This window comes from Mobula hypostoma, chromosome 6, assembly GCF_963921235.1.
Source record: "Mobula hypostoma chromosome 6, sMobHyp1.1, whole genome shotgun sequence".
NCBI lineage: Eukaryota > Metazoa > Chordata > Chondrichthyes > Myliobatiformes > Myliobatidae > Mobula > Mobula hypostoma.
In genome coordinates this window covers 115,593,581-115,611,961 of record NC_086102.1, presented here as the reverse complement: position 1 = coordinate 115,611,961, position 18,381 = coordinate 115,593,581, and the positions used below count along the sequence as shown (strand labels likewise).

The window sequence follows — 18,381 nt, the reverse complement described above, 5'->3', positions numbered from 1 at the left end:
GTCTTGCATGGTAGGCAAATCCAAAACATGAGAGCCTACGGGTTTCAAAGGAAGAGGGCTGACTGAATCTAAAATTTGGAGACTGGATGTGGAATGCTATTTTTCTGATGGATGTCTGTGACTGGTGATGGACCATAACAGTTAGTGTTGGCAGACTTGATGTATGTGATAAACGTTAATGACTTGGGGGTGAATGTATGAGGTACGATTCGTAAGTTTGCATTTGTCATGGAAATTGGTGGTATTACAGATAATGAGAAGGAAAGTCTTGAGTTATAGCATAATATAGGGCAGCTGGGATGTTAGAGCAATTGCAGACGGAATTTAACATTGACAAGCGTCAAGTGATGTATGTTAGAAGTTGGGAAGACATCTACATTAAATAGTAGAGCGTATTGATGAAAGGAGGGGCCTTGGGTTCATAGGCATATTCCCCTGAAGGTAAAAACACGGACAAATAGAATGACGAATAAGATATATGGAATGCTTGGCTTTCTGGTGGGGAATGGATTAAAAGAGCTGGGATGTCATGTTGTATCTTTATAAAGTATTGATTAGACTATATCTGGGATGAAGTTCTGGTCACCACCTTGTAGAAATGATGCTGTTGATCTGAAAACACTGCAGAGGAGGTTCATCAGGATTTTGCCTGGATTGGAACATTTCAGTTATAAGAAGAGATTGGATTGCTGGCTTTGTTTTCCCTGGAGTGAGAAACCTTGGCTGTGTATTTATCATATCATTCCTGCTTTTACTATGTTACTGTTATTTTAGGTGTTATTTGGCATTATTTGGTAGGTTACTTTTGCGTCTGTGAACGCTCACAGAATTTTCCCATGTAAATAAATGGTAATTGCTTCTTTGCTTTACGACATTTCGGCTTACGAACCGTTTCATAGGAACGCTCTACCTTCGGATGGCGGGGGAAACCTGTATAGGAGATAGAGAGTAGATAATAAGAATTTTTTTCTTTTGTTTCTTTGCCAAGAGTTTCTAATAGAAGTAGTAGGGATTTGGAGGGAAACTGGGGGGAGAATTTTTTTGCAAAGTGATTGGAATCTTTAACACCCTGGTCAAGGCTGGTATTCTTGTAACATTTAAGCATATAATCATGAACATAATTGGCTGTGGGGCTTGTTTCTGTGCTGTACAACTGTAGACCTTGAATGGATTTTTTGCATCTGTATTTACTCGGGAGACAGACGCAGAGTTTATAGAAGCGAAGCAAAGCAGCAGTGAGGTCACGGACCATAAGCAGGTTACAGAGGTGACAGCAAACGCCGCCTCCTCTATAATCTGCATGTGTTTGCTGTCTTGAGGAAAATTAGGATGGATAAAATCCCTAAGGCCAAGGTGCTCCTTCGGACCAGGTGGAAGGCTGGTGCAGAAATTGCAGGATCCCTAGACGAGATACTTAAAGTGTTCTTAGCCACAGGTAAGATGATGGAGGATTGACAGATAGCTAATGCTGTTATGTTGTTTAAGAAAGGCTTTAAAAATAAACCAGGAAATTAAAGCCTGGTGAGCCTGACATCAGCGGTGAGTAAGTTATTGGAAGGTATTCTGAAGGACCAGACAATCACTTCTGGGGCGCATAGGCGCGACTCGAGTAGCAGCAGTACTCTCAAGGCATACAATTAAATATTCCAGTTTCAGCCTGTTACAGCTAAAAAGCACAACTGCTTCCAAGGTCAATACAGTCAACAAAAACATCTTGATATGTTTGAACAAACTGTCGCTGCTTAAAACCGATGGCAGCAGCACCGATGGTGGTTGGAAGTGCCGACGGAGGGTACCTCGGAGGCAGTGCTGGAGTAGGTCTGGGTTACAGGTACGCTTCAGGAAACAGGGTTTTAAACTCCCTCTGCCTACTATCTTGCTGGTTAACGTGCAGCCTCTGGTGAATAAAATGGGTGCTCTCAGAGCTAGAGTGCTGAATCAGAGGGACATTAGGACCGCATGTGTCCTTTGTTTCTTGGAATCCTGGTTAACCCCTTCCGTACCAGATGCAGCGATCCAGATCAACGGGTTTACTATACACCTTCAGGATAGATCTCTAGTCTCTCTCGAAAGCAGAGGTGGAGGAGTATGCCTCATGATCAACTCTTCTTGGTGCACAAATATATCAATGCTGTCCCAATTCTGCTCAGCAGACCTGGAATATCTAGCAGTAAAGTGCCGTCCTTTTTACCTACCACAGGAGTTCTCTGGTGTCAATTTGGTAGCAGTTTACATTTCACCTCAGGCCAATGTCAAGCAGGCTTTTGATTAGTGGTCCCGGTATGTGCTACCGGGCCGTGAGGAAACGATATGAATCAGCTGCACCTTTCCTCATTCCCTGTCACGCCCACTGTTGAACGCACACGAGGTCCGCAAGAATATTGTCGATATTAAACTGGTCCGCGGTGCACAAAAGGTTGGGGACCCCTGCTTTAGATGATCTGAATAATGGGATCAACATGCATGAAATAGCGCACCCTAATGCCTTCACCATCGTTTTGGGAGATTTTAACCAGGCCAGTATGGTAAAATCATGAAGCAAAACTATCAACAGATCACTTGCAATACCAGAGGAAACAGCACACTGAACCATTGCTACACCGCCATCAAGAATTCCTGCCGTGCTATTCCATGCCCTCACTTCGGGAAGTCTGATAATCTGCTGTACTTCTATTCCTTGAGTATAGACAGAGACTGAAAACTGCAGTACCAGCAGTGAGGACCAAGAAGGTATGGACAAGGGAGGCACAGGAGTGCCTACAAGACTGCTTTCAAAGATTGGACTGGACTGTATTCAGGGATTCATATTCGAACCTGGATAAGTACGCTGTAGTTGTTACTTCATTAAAACCTGTGTGGATGAGTGTGTGCCCACAAAGACTTGCTGTACTGTTCTCAAACCAAAAGCCGTGGATGAACCAAGAGATATGTCATTTGCTGAAGGCTAGATCTGTGGCATTCAAGCCTGGCAACCCAGGCTTGTACCAGAAAACCAGGTATGATTTGCTGAGGGCTATTTCAAGGGTGAAGAGACAATTTCAAACAAGGTTGGAGGCAACATTGGATGCATGGCAACTCTGGCAGGGTCTGCAGACATTACTTCCTACAAAGTGAAACCCAATAGCATGAATGGCAGCGATGCTTCACTACCAGATGAACTTAATGCCTTCTATGCACGCTTTGAAAGGGAGAGCACAACTACATCTGTGAAGGTCCCTGCTGCACCTGATGACCCTGTGATCTCCGCCTAGGAGGCTGATGTTAGACTGTCTTTAAAGAGAGTGAACCCTTGCAAGGTGGAAGGTCCCGATGGAGTACCTGGTAAGGCTCTGAAAACCTGTGCCAACCAACTGGCGGGAGTATTCAAGGATACTTCCAACCTCCTGTTGCAACTGGCGGAAGTTCCCTCTTGCTTCAAAAAGGCAACAATGATACCAGTGCCTAAGAAGAAGAAGAATGTGGGCTGCCTTAATGACTATCGCCCGGTAGCACTCACATTGACAGTGATGAAATGCTTTGAGAGGTTGGTCATGACTAGACTGAACTCCTGCCTTAGCAAGGACCTGGACCCATTGCAATTTGCCTATTGCCATAACAGGTCAATGGCAGACGCAATCTCAAAGGCTGTCCACACGGCTTTAGACCACCTGGACAACACAAACACCTAGGTCAGGATGCTGTTCATTGACTATAGCTCAGCATTTAATACCATCATTCCCACATTCCTGATTGAAAAGTTGCAGAACTCGGGCCTCTGTACCTCCGTCTGCAGTTGGATCCTCGACTTCCTACCTGGAAGACCACAGTCTGTGCGGATTGGTGATAACATCTCCTTCTCACCTACGATCAACACTGGCACACCTCAGGGGCGTGTGCTTAGCCCGCTGCTCTACTCTCTATATACACATGACTGTGTGGCTTGGCATAGCTCAAATACCATCTTTAAATTTGCTGACAATACAACCATTGTTGGTAGAATCTCAGGTGGTGATAAGAGGGTGTACAGAAGTGAGATATGCCAACTAGTGGAATGGTACTGCAGCAACAACCTGGTACTCAACATCAGTAAGACGAAAGAGCTGATTGTGGACTTCAGGAAGGGTAAGACAAAGGAACACGTACCAATCCTCATAGAGAGATCAGAAGTAGAGAGAGTGAGCAGCTTCATGTTCCTCGATGTCAAGACCTCTGAGGACCTAACCTGTTCCCAACATGTTGATGTAGTTATAAAGAAGGCAAGACAGTGGCTATACTTCATTAGGAGTTTGAAGAGATTTGGTATGTCAACAAATACACTCAAAAGCTTCTATAGTTGTACCGTGGAGAGCATTCTGACAGGCTGCATCACTGTCTGGTATGGAGGGGGCTACTGCACAGGACCGAAAGAAGCTGCAGAGGGTTGTAAATCTAGTCAGCTCCATTTTGGGTACTTGCCTACGAAGTACGCAGGACATCTTCAGGGAGCAGTGTCTCAGAAAGTCAGCGTCCATTATTAAGGACATCACCCAGCCCTTTTCTCACTGTTACCATCAGGTAGGAGGTACAGAAACCTGAAGGCACACACTTGGCGATTCAGGAACAGCTTCTTCCCCTCTGCCGTCCGATTCCTAAATGGACATTGAATCTTCGGACACTGTCTCACTTTACAGTATTTCTGTTTTTGCACGTTTTTTAATCTATTCAATATACCTAATTGATTTACTTGTTTATTTATTTTTATTTTATTTATTGTTTTTTTTTCTTTCTGCTAGATTATGTATTGCATTGAATTGCTGCTGCTACGTTAACAAATTTCATGTCACATGCCGGTGATAATAAATCTGATTCTGAATATTCAAGTATTTGGATAGTCAGGAACTGATTAGGGATGGTTATCATTACTTTGTGCGTGGTAGATTGCGTCCACCCAATCTTGTAGAGTTTTTCGAGGAAGTTACCAGGAAAGTTGATGAAGGCAGGGTAGTAGATGTTGTCTACATAGACTTTAGCAGGCCTTTGACAAGATCCCGGATGGGAAGTTGGTTAAGAGGTTTTAGTCGCTTGGCATGCAAGATGAGGGGAGGGTTTAAACTAGAATTGCTGGGGGGTGGGAACGGAACTGAAGTGTTGGAGAAAAGGGAGGTTGTCTCACAAATAGAGAAAGTTTGGAGACAGTGCGAAAGGGAGGATAGGCAGGTGATAGAGAAGGGACATGCTCAGTCCGATGGTTTAAGATGTGTCTATTTTAATACGAAGAGTATCAGGAATAAAGTGGATGAGCTTAGAGCATGGATCAGTACTCGGAGCAATGATGTTTTGGCCATTACAGAGACTTGGATGGTGCAGGAGCAGGAATGGCTACTTCAAGTGCAGGCTTTAGATGTTTCAGAAAGGATAGGGATGGAGGCAAAAGAGGTGGGAGCATGGCACTGTTGAACAGAGATAGTGTCACGACTGCAGAAAAGGAGGAAGTCATGGAGAAGTTGTCTACAGAGACTCTGCGGGTGGAAGTTAGGAACAAGAAGGAGTCAATAACTCTACTGGGTGTGTTTTATAGACCACCCAATAGTAACAGGGACATCGAGGAGCAGACAGGGAGACAGTTTCTTGAAAGGAGTAATAATAACAGGGTTGATGTGATAGGAGATCTTAATTTCCCAAATATTGATTGGCATCTCCCGAGAGTGAGGGGTTTAGATGGGGTGGAGTTTGTTATGTATGTTCAAGAAGGTTTCTTGACACAATATGTAGATAAGCCGACAAGAGGAGAGGCTGTAGTTCATCCGGTATTGGGAAATGAACCTAGTCAGGTGTCAGGTCTCTCAGTGGGAGAGCATTTTGGAGATGGTGATCACAATTCTATCTCCTCTACCATAGCATTGGAGAGAGATAGGATCAGACAAGTGAGGGAAACGTTTAATTGGAGTAAAGGGAACAATAAGGCTATCAGCCAGGAACTTGGAAGCATAAATTGGAAACAGATGTTCTCAGGGAAACGTACTGAAGAAATGTGGCAAATGTTTAGGGGATATTTGTGTGGCGTTCTCAGTAGGTACGTTCCAATGAGACATGGAAAGGATGGTAGGATACAAGATCCATGGTACACAAAGGCTGTTGTAAATCTAAACACAAAATACTCTGCAGATGCTGGGGTCAAAGCAATACTCACAACACACTGGAGAAACTCAGCAGGTCGGGCGGCATCTGTGGAGGAGATCGGTCAACGTTTCGGCCTGGAACCCTTCGTCAGGACTGAAGAGGGAAGGGGTAGAGGCCCTATAAAGAAGGTGGGGGGAGGGTGGGAAGGAGAAGGCTGGTAGGTTCCAGGTGAAAAACCAGTAAGGGGAAAGATAAAGGGGTGGGGGAGGGGAAGCAGAGAGGTGATAGGCAGGAAAGGTGAAGAAGGAATAGGGGAAAACACAATGGGTCGTAGAAGGAAGCGGAACCATGAGGGAGGCGAAAGGCAGCTGGGGGAGGGGGCAGAGTGAAATAGGGATAGGGAAAGGGAGGGAGAGGGAATTACCGGAAGTTGGAGAATTCTATGTTCATACCAAGGGGCTGGAGACTACCTAGACGGTATATGAGGTGTTGCTCCTCCAGCCTGAGTTTAGCCTCATCATGGCAGTAGAGGAGGCCATGTATGGACATATCTGAATGGGAATGGGAAGCAGAATTGAAGTGGGTGGCTACCGGGAGATCCTGTATGTTATGGCAGATGGAGTGGAGGTGCTCGACGAAAATCTAGTCAAGAAGAAAAGAAGAGCTTATGAAAGGTTCAAAATACTAGGTAATGATATGAACCTAGAAGATTGTAAGGCTAGCAGGAAGGAGCTTAAGAATGAAATTAGGAGAGCCAGAAGGGGCCATGAGAAGGCCTTGGCCGACAGGATTAAGGAAAACCCCAAGGCATTCTACAAGTATGTGAAGAGCAAGAGGATAAGACGTCAGAGAATAGGACCAATCAAGTGTGACAATGGAAATGTGTGTATGGAATCGGAGGAAATCGTGGAGGTACTTCATGAATACTTTGCTTCAGTATTCACTACGGAAAAGGATCTTGATGATTGTAGGGATGACTTGCAGTAGACTGAAAACCTTGAGAATGTAGATATTAAGAAAGAGGATGTGCTGGAGGTTTTGGAAAGCATCAAGTTGGATAAGTCACTGGGACCGGATCGGATGTACTCCAGGCTACTGTGGGAAGTGAGGGAGGAGATTGCTGAGCCTCCCGCAATGATCTTTGCATTAGGGAAAGAGAGCTTAACATGACCTTGATAACAGAGGATTGGTTGCGAATTTTGAAGTTGGTTAACTCTTCTTCGATTTGCGCCAGTCATTCTTTGATTCAGTTTAAAATTATACATCGTTATTATTTGACAAAGGAGAGACTGTCTAAAACATTTCCAAATGTTAATAGTGTGATAGATGTAAAACTGAGATAGCTACATTGACACATATGTTTTGGTCGTGTAAAGGCGGAGTTGCTTGCTGTCTTGAGGAAAATTAAAGTGGATAAATCCCCGGGACCTGACAGGGTGTTCCCTCGGACCTTGAAGGAGACTAGTGTTGAAATTGCAGGGGCCCTGGCAGAAATATTTAAAATGTCGCTGTCTACAAGTGAGGTGCCGGAGGTTTGGAGAGTGGCTCATGTTGTTCCGTTGTTTAAAAAAGGATCGAAAAGTAATCCGGGAAATTATAGGCCGGTAAGTTTAACGTCGGTCATAGGTATGTTATTGGAGGGAGTACTAAGAGACAGAATCTACAAGCATTTGGATAGACAGGGACTTATTACGGAGAGTCAACATGGCTTTGTGCGTGGTAGGTCATGTTTGACAAATCTATTGGAGTTTTTCGAGGAGGTTACCAGGAAAATGGATGAAGGGAAGGCAGTGGATATTGTCTACATGGACTTCAGTAAGGCCTTTGACAAGGTCCCACATGAGAGGTTCGTTAGGAAAATTCAGTCGCTAGGTATACATGGAGAGGTGGTAAAGTGGATTAGACATTGGCTCAATGGAAGAAGCCAAAGAGTGGTAGTAGAGAATTGCTTCTCCGAGTAGAGGCCTGTGACTAGTGGTGTGCCACAGGGATCAGTGCTGGGTCCATTGTTATTTGTCATCTATATTAATGATCTGGATGATAATGTGGTAAATTGGTTAAGCAAATTTGCTGATGATACAAAGATTGGAGGTGCAGTAGACAGTGAGGAAGGTTTTCAGAGCCTGCAGAGGGACTTGGACCAGCTGGAAAAATGGGCTGAAAAATGGCAGATGGAGTTTAATACAGACAAGTGTGAGGTATTGCACGTTGGAAGGACAAACCAAGGTAGAACATACAGGGTTAATGGTAAGGCACTGAGGAGTGCTGTGGAACAGAGGGATCTGGGAATACAGATACAAAATTCCCTAAAAGTGGCGTCACAGGTAGATAGGGTCATAAAGAGAGCTTTTGGTATATTGGCCTTTATTAATCAAAGTATTGAGTGTAAGAGCTGGAATGTTATGATGAGGTTGTATAAGGCATTGGTGAGGCCGAATCTGGAGTATTGTGTTCAGTTTTGGTCACCAAATTACAGGAAGGATATAAATAAGGTTGAAAGAGTGCAGAGAAGGTTTACAAGGATGTTGCCAGGACTTGAGAAACTCAGTTACAGAGAAGGGTTGAATAGGTTAGGACTTTATTCCCTGGAGCGTAGAAGAATGAGGGGAGATTTGATAGAGGTATATAAAATTATGATGGGTATAGATAGAGTGAATGCAAGCAGGCTTTTTCCACTGAGGCAAGTGGAGAAAAAAACCAGAGAACATGGGTTAAGGGTAAGGGGGGAAAAGTTTAAAGGGAACATTAGGGGGGCTTCTTCACACAGAGAGTGGTGGGAGTATGGAATGAGCTGCCAGATGAGGTGGTAAATGCGGGTTCTTTTTTTAACATTTAAGAATAAATTGGACAGGTGTATGGAGGGATATGGTCCGTGTGCAAGTCAGTGGGACGAGGCAGAAAATGGTTCGGCACAGTCAAGAAAGGCCAAAAGGCCTGTTTCTATGCTGTAGTTTTTCTATGGTTTCTATGAGGTTGTAAATTGGATTAGTCATTGGCCTCGTGGGAGAAGTTAGAAAGAGGTAGTACATGGTTGCCTCTGACTGGAGGCCTGTGTCTAGTGGTGTGCCACAGGAATTGGTGTTGGGTCCTTTTTAGTCATCTATATCAGTTATCTGGATGATAATGTAGTAAACTCGATCAGTAAATTTGTGGATCACAGAGATCAGGTCACAAAAAAAGCTTTTGGCACATTAGCCTTTGTAATTCAAAGTATTGAGTACAAGAATTGGGATGTTATTTTGAAGTTGCATAAGATGTTGGTGTGGCTTAATTTGGAGTATTGTGTGCAGTTCTAGACACCTACCTACACGAGAGATGTCAATAAGATTAAAAGAGTGCGGAGAAAATTTACAAGCATGTTGCCAGGACTTGAGGACCTAAGTTGTATATTTTTTTAAAAAAAGGTTCAATGGGTTAGGACTTCATTCCCTAGAACATAGGAGAATGAGGGGAAACCTGATTAAGGTATATAAAATTGTGGGGTATGGATGAGGTAAATGCAAGCAGGTTTTTCTACTGAGGTTAGGTGATTCTAGAGGTCTTGTGTTAAGCATGAAAGGTGAAAATGTAAGAGGAACATGAGGGGGAGCATATGAAAGAGATTCTGCAGATGTTGAAAGTCAATGTTGGAAGAACTCAGTGGATCAGACAGCACATATAGAAATGCATACAGTGGACATTTCAGGCTAAGGCACTTCACTGATAAACACTTTGTTACTTTTACCTTTAGCCAACTATCCTATTAATCATAAAGCTGGAAGACATGGGAGCAGAATTAGGATATTTGTCCCATTGAGTCTACTCCTCCATTCCATTGTATTTGATTTATTATCGCTCTCAACCCTATTCTCCTACCTCTCCCTTAACCTTTGACACCCTTGCTAATCAAGTACCTATCTGCCTCAGCTTTAAATATACCCAATGAATTGTCCTCCACAGTTGTCTGTGGCAATGAATTCCACAGATTAACCATCCTCTTACTAAAGAAATTCCTTCTCATCTCTGTTCTAATGTGACGTCCTTTTATTCTGAGGTTATGCCCTCTGGTCCTAGCCTTCCCCACTATAGGAAACATCCTCTTCATGTCCACTCTTGGCCTTTCAGTATTCGATAAGTTTCAATGAGATCACTTGAGAATGTTCTATCCTTTTGATGTTGTAATTTTGGCTGATTGTGAGAATTTGGTCTCAGTGGATATTATATTATTAGTGAAGTATGTGCTTGCTTGATGGGAGACTGCCAATTTACAATTTGAAACTATTTTGTACATGCAAAATTGCCTTCCATTTCACACAGACATTTGGAGCTATGTGACTAGGGTGTATGTTGGGTGTTTAAAAGATGACAATCTAATTAATGACAGGTGGGTGTAGTGCATCTTTTGGGGATTCACTGGCTCTAAATTTTATTTTATTTAGAGATACAGCATGGTAACAAGTGCTTTACACACATGTGACCAATTAACCTACCAGTCCATACTTTTTTGGAATGTGGGAAGATGTGGAACTGGAGGAGGAAATCCTCATGGCCACGGGGAGAACATATAAACACCTTGCAGCGATGGTGGGAACTGAACTTGGGTTGTTGGTGCTGTAACAGCGTTATGCTAACCTGTATACTACTGTACCCCTGCAACGTTTGATCAAACAGGGAGGGATTTAAAACCTTGAGAGTAATTAACTCCACAAATACTGCCAAAGCTACTGAGTGCTTCCAGTACTTTTTATTTTTATTACCTCAGAAACCATTTCTGTTTCAAAACTGAAGATTTCCATATCTTCTTTGTAGATGAGTGTGAGAATTTGGAGAGTCTTTGCCAGATGAATTTAGCAAAGCTTCAGGAACAAGTTCAAAAGGATTACGAGCAGAAACGGGAGGAGTTGATGAGAGAGTCTGATGAAAAAGAAAAGGACCACTGTGCAGAGGTGAGTTGAACTGATTATCTTTGGGATAATACATTCATTTCCTGACCTGCTACTATTTCTGGAATTGTTTTGTTAATTGTTTTAGGTTTACATTATGTGCTGTATTTTGGTTTTGGATCAATAGTTTTCATTATTTCCTTCTGTATCATGCTAGCAGAAGATGCATGCTTGGGGTTGAAGGACATATCACCTTTTTTCGGTTGTGGGAGTAGTGGAAGATGTCAGAATTGCCATGCCTTAAAGATCCAGAGGAGGATATGCAAGAGTTGATGCTATTTCGATTTATTTCTGTATTTGTCCCTAGAAACCCTTCATGCTGCCCAACCACATATTGTTCTCTCACTTACTGCAAAAACTTAATTTCCCGTATTTTGAGGACCTGTTGTATGGCATCGTGCTCTTTCTAACACTTTAGATCACTTTTGTACAGTTGCAGTGAAAATGCAAAGCTCTTACACAATATTTTGGCACCCCAGCTATTTGTAGATTGTGGATCCCTCCAAAGGGTATTTCATTCATAAAATTTAATGAAAGTACAGTTACTGCTCTTTCCAGCTACAGTACTATTCCAGCCATTGGGGGGAAAAAAACTCCAGTTTCATAAATTTAAAATCACAGTTGTTAATTATCTGGTGTAATGTCCAAGATTTCAGAACATAGAACTGTTTGTTATTGAAGTGGGTCTGTACAATGAAGGAGCTCAGGAGTTCCTGATCTAACACTGACTACTACTTCACAGATGGTGAAATTGCAGGCGACCTATGATGAATTTAAATTGCGTTCGGAGCAAGAGCTTGAACACCTGTGGTCTCAGCTTGAGAGTATGAAGGCCAATCGCGAAGAGCTAAGTGGTAAATCTTTCATGTATGCTTCTATTTCATTAAGAGTTCTGAGGCAGCAATTTTAAATAAGTACAACAATATCTTCGTGTAATAAAAGAAAAACTCTTGTCAGTGCAGATACACATGGTGATGAATATATTCATCACATGGTGTGCTATAGAGAAATAATACTTGGCATTGATGTCCTAACTGATGAGGCTTGATGTGTAGTACTATGCAAAAGTCTTGGGCACCCTAGATTTTTTTAATATAAACTGTTTTAGATGCTTATTTTTTTTGGCCTGTGCATTAATGTGTCGGTAGAAAAGAGCAAATTTTAGTTTTCTAAACATTTGTTTTCCAAGAAATTAAATGTTACTGAGAAATTTTTGTATTTTATTAAAGAAGGTACTATTAAGTCATAGATCACTTTTAAATAAAAACTTGATTACTTTATAGGTATATAGCCCAATGCATGATTAAACAGAAATAACACAGGTGCGAATGATCAATGTCATAATGAGTTTCATGAACTAAATTGAATAACCGAAACAAACTGCTGTGGAAAGCGTTAAACTGGGCAAAGGGCATCCAAACAAAGAGGTGAGAGTGTGGCTGATTTAACTTTCAAGTCATTGATTCCTACACTATAGCAAGAGTGAGCATAGCAACAAGACACAAGGTGGTCATTCTGCATCAGCAAAGGCTCTCTTGAGCAGAAATTTTGCCTCAGACAGGAATTTCAGGATATGTTGTCCAAGCTCTTCTGAAGAAGCGCAAAGAAATGGATCAGAAACGAGGATCAGAAATGCAGTGGTCAGCCGCGGAAACTGAGTGCAGCAGACGAAAGATATATCAAACTGATGTCCCTTAAAACATCAAGAATTCAGAACTGTTATCACCTCTGAACTCTCAGAATCCACTGGAACCCAAGTGTACCCCTCTATGCAGTCCGGAGAAATCATGTCAGAAGTGGTCTTCATTGAAGAGTTGCTGCCAAAAAAAACATCATTCCTTCGAAGTGGCAGCAAAGGCAAGGGACTCAGTGATGCACAAAACATAAGGACTTGGGTTAATATACAATGGCAGCAAGTGCTCTGGTCAGAATTAATGGAATCCTCAATGATTAGAAGTACAAGCAGATTCTCATCACTCACACAATACCATCGGGAAGGCCTCTGATTGATTTCAACTTTATTCTGCAGCAGGACAATGACCCTAAACACAACTGAAGTCATAAAGAGCTATCTTCGGCAAAAAGAAGACCAAGGAGTTATGCAACTGATGGTATATTCTCCACAGGGCTCTGATCTCAACATCATCGTGGCTGTGTGGGATTACCTGGAGAGACCGAAGCAATTGAGACATCCAGGGTATGCAGAAGAACTGTGGCAAGTTTTCCAAGATGCCTGGAACAACTTACTAGCTGATTTTCTGATAAAATTGCACAATAGTGTACCTAAGAAAATTGAGCCTACATTTCATTAAATGAATTTTTAAAAAAAAGTTTTGCACGTTAGTGTTCCAAAATTAGAGGACAAGTGAAGGGAGTGAGAAACAAAAATGCTGGAAACATTTAGCAGATCAGGCTGTTAAGCCATTGATAGTTTTTTTTCTCTCTCCCCCCTCTCTATTGATGCAGTATTAAGGCTGATTTATACTTGTGTATCAACTTGACGCCGTAACCTACGCAAATGGCCTACGCGTGTTGTGAGCATTTATACTTGTGCGTTGCTATGCAATTCATGCGCACACACCTGCCCATGCAAGGCTTCATGGTCATGGTAGTCTTTCTTGGGGTAAACAAGTTTAAAGCGAGCGTCTTTTTTCGTAAAAGTGAAATGTGTCCTCCATAATTTCGGAGATCTGTAAAGCTTTATGGAAAGCATTGCAGCCAGAGTTCCTTCCCTGCCCTTCAGTCGGCCAATGGGAAGCTATTGCAGCATAGGAGGAAATGCGATGCTACCAGGCGGACCGATCACAGTTGTTGCGGTCTGCGTTGCTGCGACGCATAGTTATATTTTGGGAGAGGTGCGCATCAGGCTACGGTGTACGGATCCATGTAGGCTCTGCATAGGGTTTGCGCTGACGCCGTACTTACGGCGTCAAGTTGACACAAGTATATATCAGCCTTTACTTCTTGAGTCATCGTCATTATTATGTGCTAGGTTGCATGACATTGGTGATCGTGGTCTTTTGATCATGATCTTGGCAAATTTTACTACAGAAGTGGTTTGCCATTGCTGCCTTCTGGGCAGTGTCTTTACAAGATGGGTAACCCCAGCCATTATCAATACTCTCAAAGATTGTCTGCCTGGTGTCAGTGGTCACATAACCAGGACTTGTGAAATGTAACAACAGGAATTCTGCAGATGCTGGAAATTCAAGCAACACACATCAGAGTTGCTGGTAAACGCAGCAGGCCAGGCAGCATCTCTAGGAAGAGGTACAGTCGACGTTTCAGGCCGAGACCCTTCGTCAGGACTAACTGAAGGAAGAGTTAGTAAGAGATTTGAAAGTGAGAGGGGGAGGGGGAGATCCAAAATGATAGGAGAAGACAGGAGGGGGAGGGATGGAGCCAAGAGTTGGACAGCTGATTGGCGAAAGGGATATGAGAGGATCATGGGACAGGAGATCCAGGGAGAAAGACGGTGGGGGGGGAACAGAGGATGGGCAAGAGGTATAGTCAGAGGGACAGAGGGAGAAAAAGGAGAGTGAGAGAAAGAATGTATGTATAAAAATAAATAACAGATGGGGTACTAGGGAGAGGTGGGGCACTAGCGGAAGTTAGAGAAGTTGATGTTCATGCCATCAGGTTGGAGGCTACCCAGACAGAATATAAGATGTTGTTCCTCCAACCTGAGTGTGGCTTCATCTTTACAGTAGAGGAGGCCGTGGATGGACATGTCAGAATAGGAATGGAATGTGGAATTAAAATGTGTGGCCACTGGGAGATCCTGCTTTCTCTGGCGGACAGAGCGTAGGTGTTCAGCAAAGCGGTCTCGCAGTCTGCGTCGGGTCTCGCCAATATATGGAAGGCCACATCGGGAGCACCGGATACAGTACATCACCCCAGCTGACTCACAGGTGAAGTGTCGCCTCACCTGGAAGGACTGTCTGGGGCCCTGAATGGTGGTAAGGGAGGAAGTGTAGGGGCATGTGAGGGCAGGGTGAAAGTTAGAGGCAAAGTGTTGACCCAATCAGTTCCCCTCTACCACCACTCTGCTCCGTCTCGCGGAATTAGTCCTTACTCTTAAAAATTTCTCCTTTGGCTCCTCCCACTTCCTCCAAACTAAAGGTGTAGCCATGGGCACCCGTATGGGTCCTAGCTATGCCTGCCTTTTTGTTGGCTTTGTGGAACAATCTATGTTCCGTGCCTATTCTGGTATCTGTCCCCCACTTTTCCTTCGCTACATCGACGACTGCATTGGCGCTGCTTCCTGCACGCATGCTGAGCTCGTTGACTTTATTAACTTTGCCTCCAACTTTCACCCTGCCCTCAAGTTTACCTGGTCCATTTCTGACACCTCCCTCCCCTTTCTAGATCTTTCTGTCTCTATCTCTGGAGACTGATGTCTACTATAAGCCTACTGACTCTCACAGCTATCTGGACCCTACCTCTTGCAAAAATGCCATCCCCTTCTCGCAATTCCTCCGTCTCCACCGCATCTGCTCTCAGGATGAGGCTTTTCATTCCAGGACAAGGGAGATGTCCTCCTTTTTTAAAGAAAGGGGCTTCCCTTCCTCCACTATCAACTCTGCTCTCAAACGCATCTCCCCCATTTCACGCACATCTGCTCTCACTCCATCCTCCCGCCGCCCCACTAACAATAGGGTTCCCTTGGTCCTCACCTACCACCCCACCAGCCTCCGGGTCCAACATATTATTCTCCGCAACTTCCGCCAACTCCAATGGGATCCCACCACTAAGCACATCTTTCCCTCCCCGCCTCTCTCTGCTTTCCGCAGGGATCGCTCCCTACGCGACTCCCTTGTCCATTCGTCCCTCCCGTCCCTCCCCACTGATCTCCCTCCTGGCACTTATCCCTGTAAGCGGAACAAGTGCTACACATGCCCTTACACTTCCTCCCTTACCACCATTCAGGGCCCCAGACAGTCCTTCCAGGTGAGGCGACACTTCACCTGTGAGTCGGCTGGGGTGATATACTGCGTCCGGTGCTCCCGATGTGGCCTTCTATATATTGGTGAGACCTGACGCAGACTGGGAGACTGCTTTGCTGAACACCTATGCCCTGTCCGCCAGAGAAAGCAGGATCTCCCAGTGGCCACACATTTTAATTCCACATCCCATTCCCATTCTGACATGTCTATCCACGGCCACCTCTACTGTAAAGATGAAGCCACACTCAGGTTGGAGGAACAACACCTTATATTCCGTCTGGGTAGCCTCCAACCTGATGGCATGAACATCAACTTCTCTAACTTCCGCTAGTGCCCCACCTCCCCCTAGTACCCCATCCGTTATTTATTTTTATACATACATTCTTTCTCTCACTCTCCTTTTTCTCCCTCTGTCCCTCTGACTATACCCCTTGCCCATCCTCTGTTCCCCCCGCCCCCCCCGTCTTTCTCCCTGGATCTCCTGTCCCATGATCCTTTGCCAATCACCTGTCCAGCTCTTGGCTCCATCCCTCCCCCCTCCTGTCTTCTATCATTTTGGATCTCCCCCTCCCCCTCTCACTTTCAAATCTCTTACTAACTCTTCCTTCAGTTAGTCCTGACGAAGGGTCTCGGCCTGAAACGTCGACTGTACCTCTTCCTAGAGATGCTGCCTGGCCTGCTGCGTTTACCAGCAACTTTGATGTGTGTTGCTTGTGAAATGTACCAGCTGCTCACACGACCATCCACCACCTGCTCCCATGGCTTCATGTGAACCTGATCAGAGGCTAAGCAGGTGCTACACCTTGCCCAAGGGTGACCTGCAGACTAGCAGAGGGAAGGAGCACCTTAAACCTCCTTTGGTAGGGGTGTATCTCCACCTTGGTGCCCAACTTGCTGAGAAGCTGAGCATTTCCTGCATCTATTTATTTCAGATTTCCATCTGAAATATGCTTTTACTCCTGAGAAACACTTGGTACAAAATTAATTTTTGCCAGGTCAAGTGAAAATTTAAAATTAATTTGCAGAATTATTGCATTGTGAATCCCCAGTGTTGCTGTGGAAAATTACCCCTAACCTGTATGTGGTGCATAACTAATAGCTGTAGCCTTAACTTGTAGGAAGATGCTCCTGTTTCAACATGAGTTAGCAAAGACTCTGTCCACTATGCGTTCATCATTTCCTCTTGTTATTGGCACACATTTTAAAACTGAATGTGAACTGGTGTTGGAAATAATCCGGACAATACTTATAAAATGTGCTGTTCTATGGCATCAGAATTTTTAAAGTTTTCAGTTTCTGGTAGCGAAACGCTGTACCTTGATGCAAGATTGCGCCTTTTGGCTGCTTGTAATCTGTAGAAAGCATGTAGGTCAAGGCCTTCATGAGGCAGGGTACCAAGTCCTTAATTGTTGTTTATTTTTAGAAACAAAGATAATTCTGCTGTTGTCATAGGTTGCATGGCTGCAGGTGGTCAGTTACAGTTTGTCTGGAATTTTGGATTGATTATGAGTAACAATGGAACATAGAATATACAACTCAGGAGCAGGTCCTGCAGCCCACAGTATTGTGTCAAACGTGATTAAATGCCTAACTAAACTAGTCACGTTGGCCGACAGTGTTCATATCCCTCCATTCACTCTATATTCACGTGCCTGTCTAAGAACCTCTTAAATGCCTCTGTTGCATTTCCTTCTATTACCATCCCGGCAGTGTATTTGAGATACCCACCGCTCTGTGTTTAAAACAAAATGCTTGCCCGATGTGACTCCTTTGAACTTACTCCCCCATCACCTTAAATGTATACCCTCTAGTATTACACATAGTCATGGAACAGTACAACATAGATATAGGCCCTTCAGCTCAGCAATTCCATGCTGACCATGGTGCCCAACTAACTAGTCCCAATTTCTTCCATGTAGCCCATATCCTTACAATCCTTGCCCCTGCATGTACCTATCCAAGTGATTTTTAAATGATATTATTTTATTTGACTCGACCGCTTCATCTGACAACTCAGTCTGTATACTTCACTGTCTTTGTGGAAAATGTTGCCCCCATGTCGCTATTAAATTTATCCCTATCACCCTAAACTTGCAGTAGGCCCCCGAGTTTTGGACTTAGTTTATGGAGGAAAAAAACCCGATTTTATCCACTATCTATGCCTCTCATAATTCTAAGCACTTCTGTAAGGTTGCCCCCCCCCCATACGAACTCCAGCAATCTCCTCCCTTCCTTCCCTCAGTATCCTAGGATAGATCTTATCAGGCTCCTTAATACTTTTGAAGATGCTCACCATTATAAAGTTGCCCATTTTCTGTGTCTCCATACATAATTTCCCTCTTTTCTTGAGAAGATCTACCTTTCCATATCTATATATTTATAAAAATACCTTGGTATGCTCTGTAATCCTATTTGCCAAAGACATTTCATGGCCT

General features: G+C 43.8%; 1 protein-coding gene across 5 annotated transcripts in view; it reads left to right on the top strand.

The window, feature by feature from the left end:
• The window catches only part of pcnt (pericentrin), a 227,886-nt gene that overhangs the window by 44,693 nt on the left and 164,812 nt on the right, over positions 1–18,381 (top strand). For all 5 annotated transcript variants that reach the window (XM_063051522.1, XM_063051521.1, XM_063051520.1 and 2 more), the window contains 2 exons: positions 10,867–11,003; positions 11,743–11,854. In XM_063051522.1, coding sequence (XP_062907592.1) covers positions 10,867–11,003; positions 11,743–11,854 — 249 coding nt within the window. The remainder of the gene's footprint in view (positions 1–10,866; positions 11,004–11,742; positions 11,855–18,381) is intronic.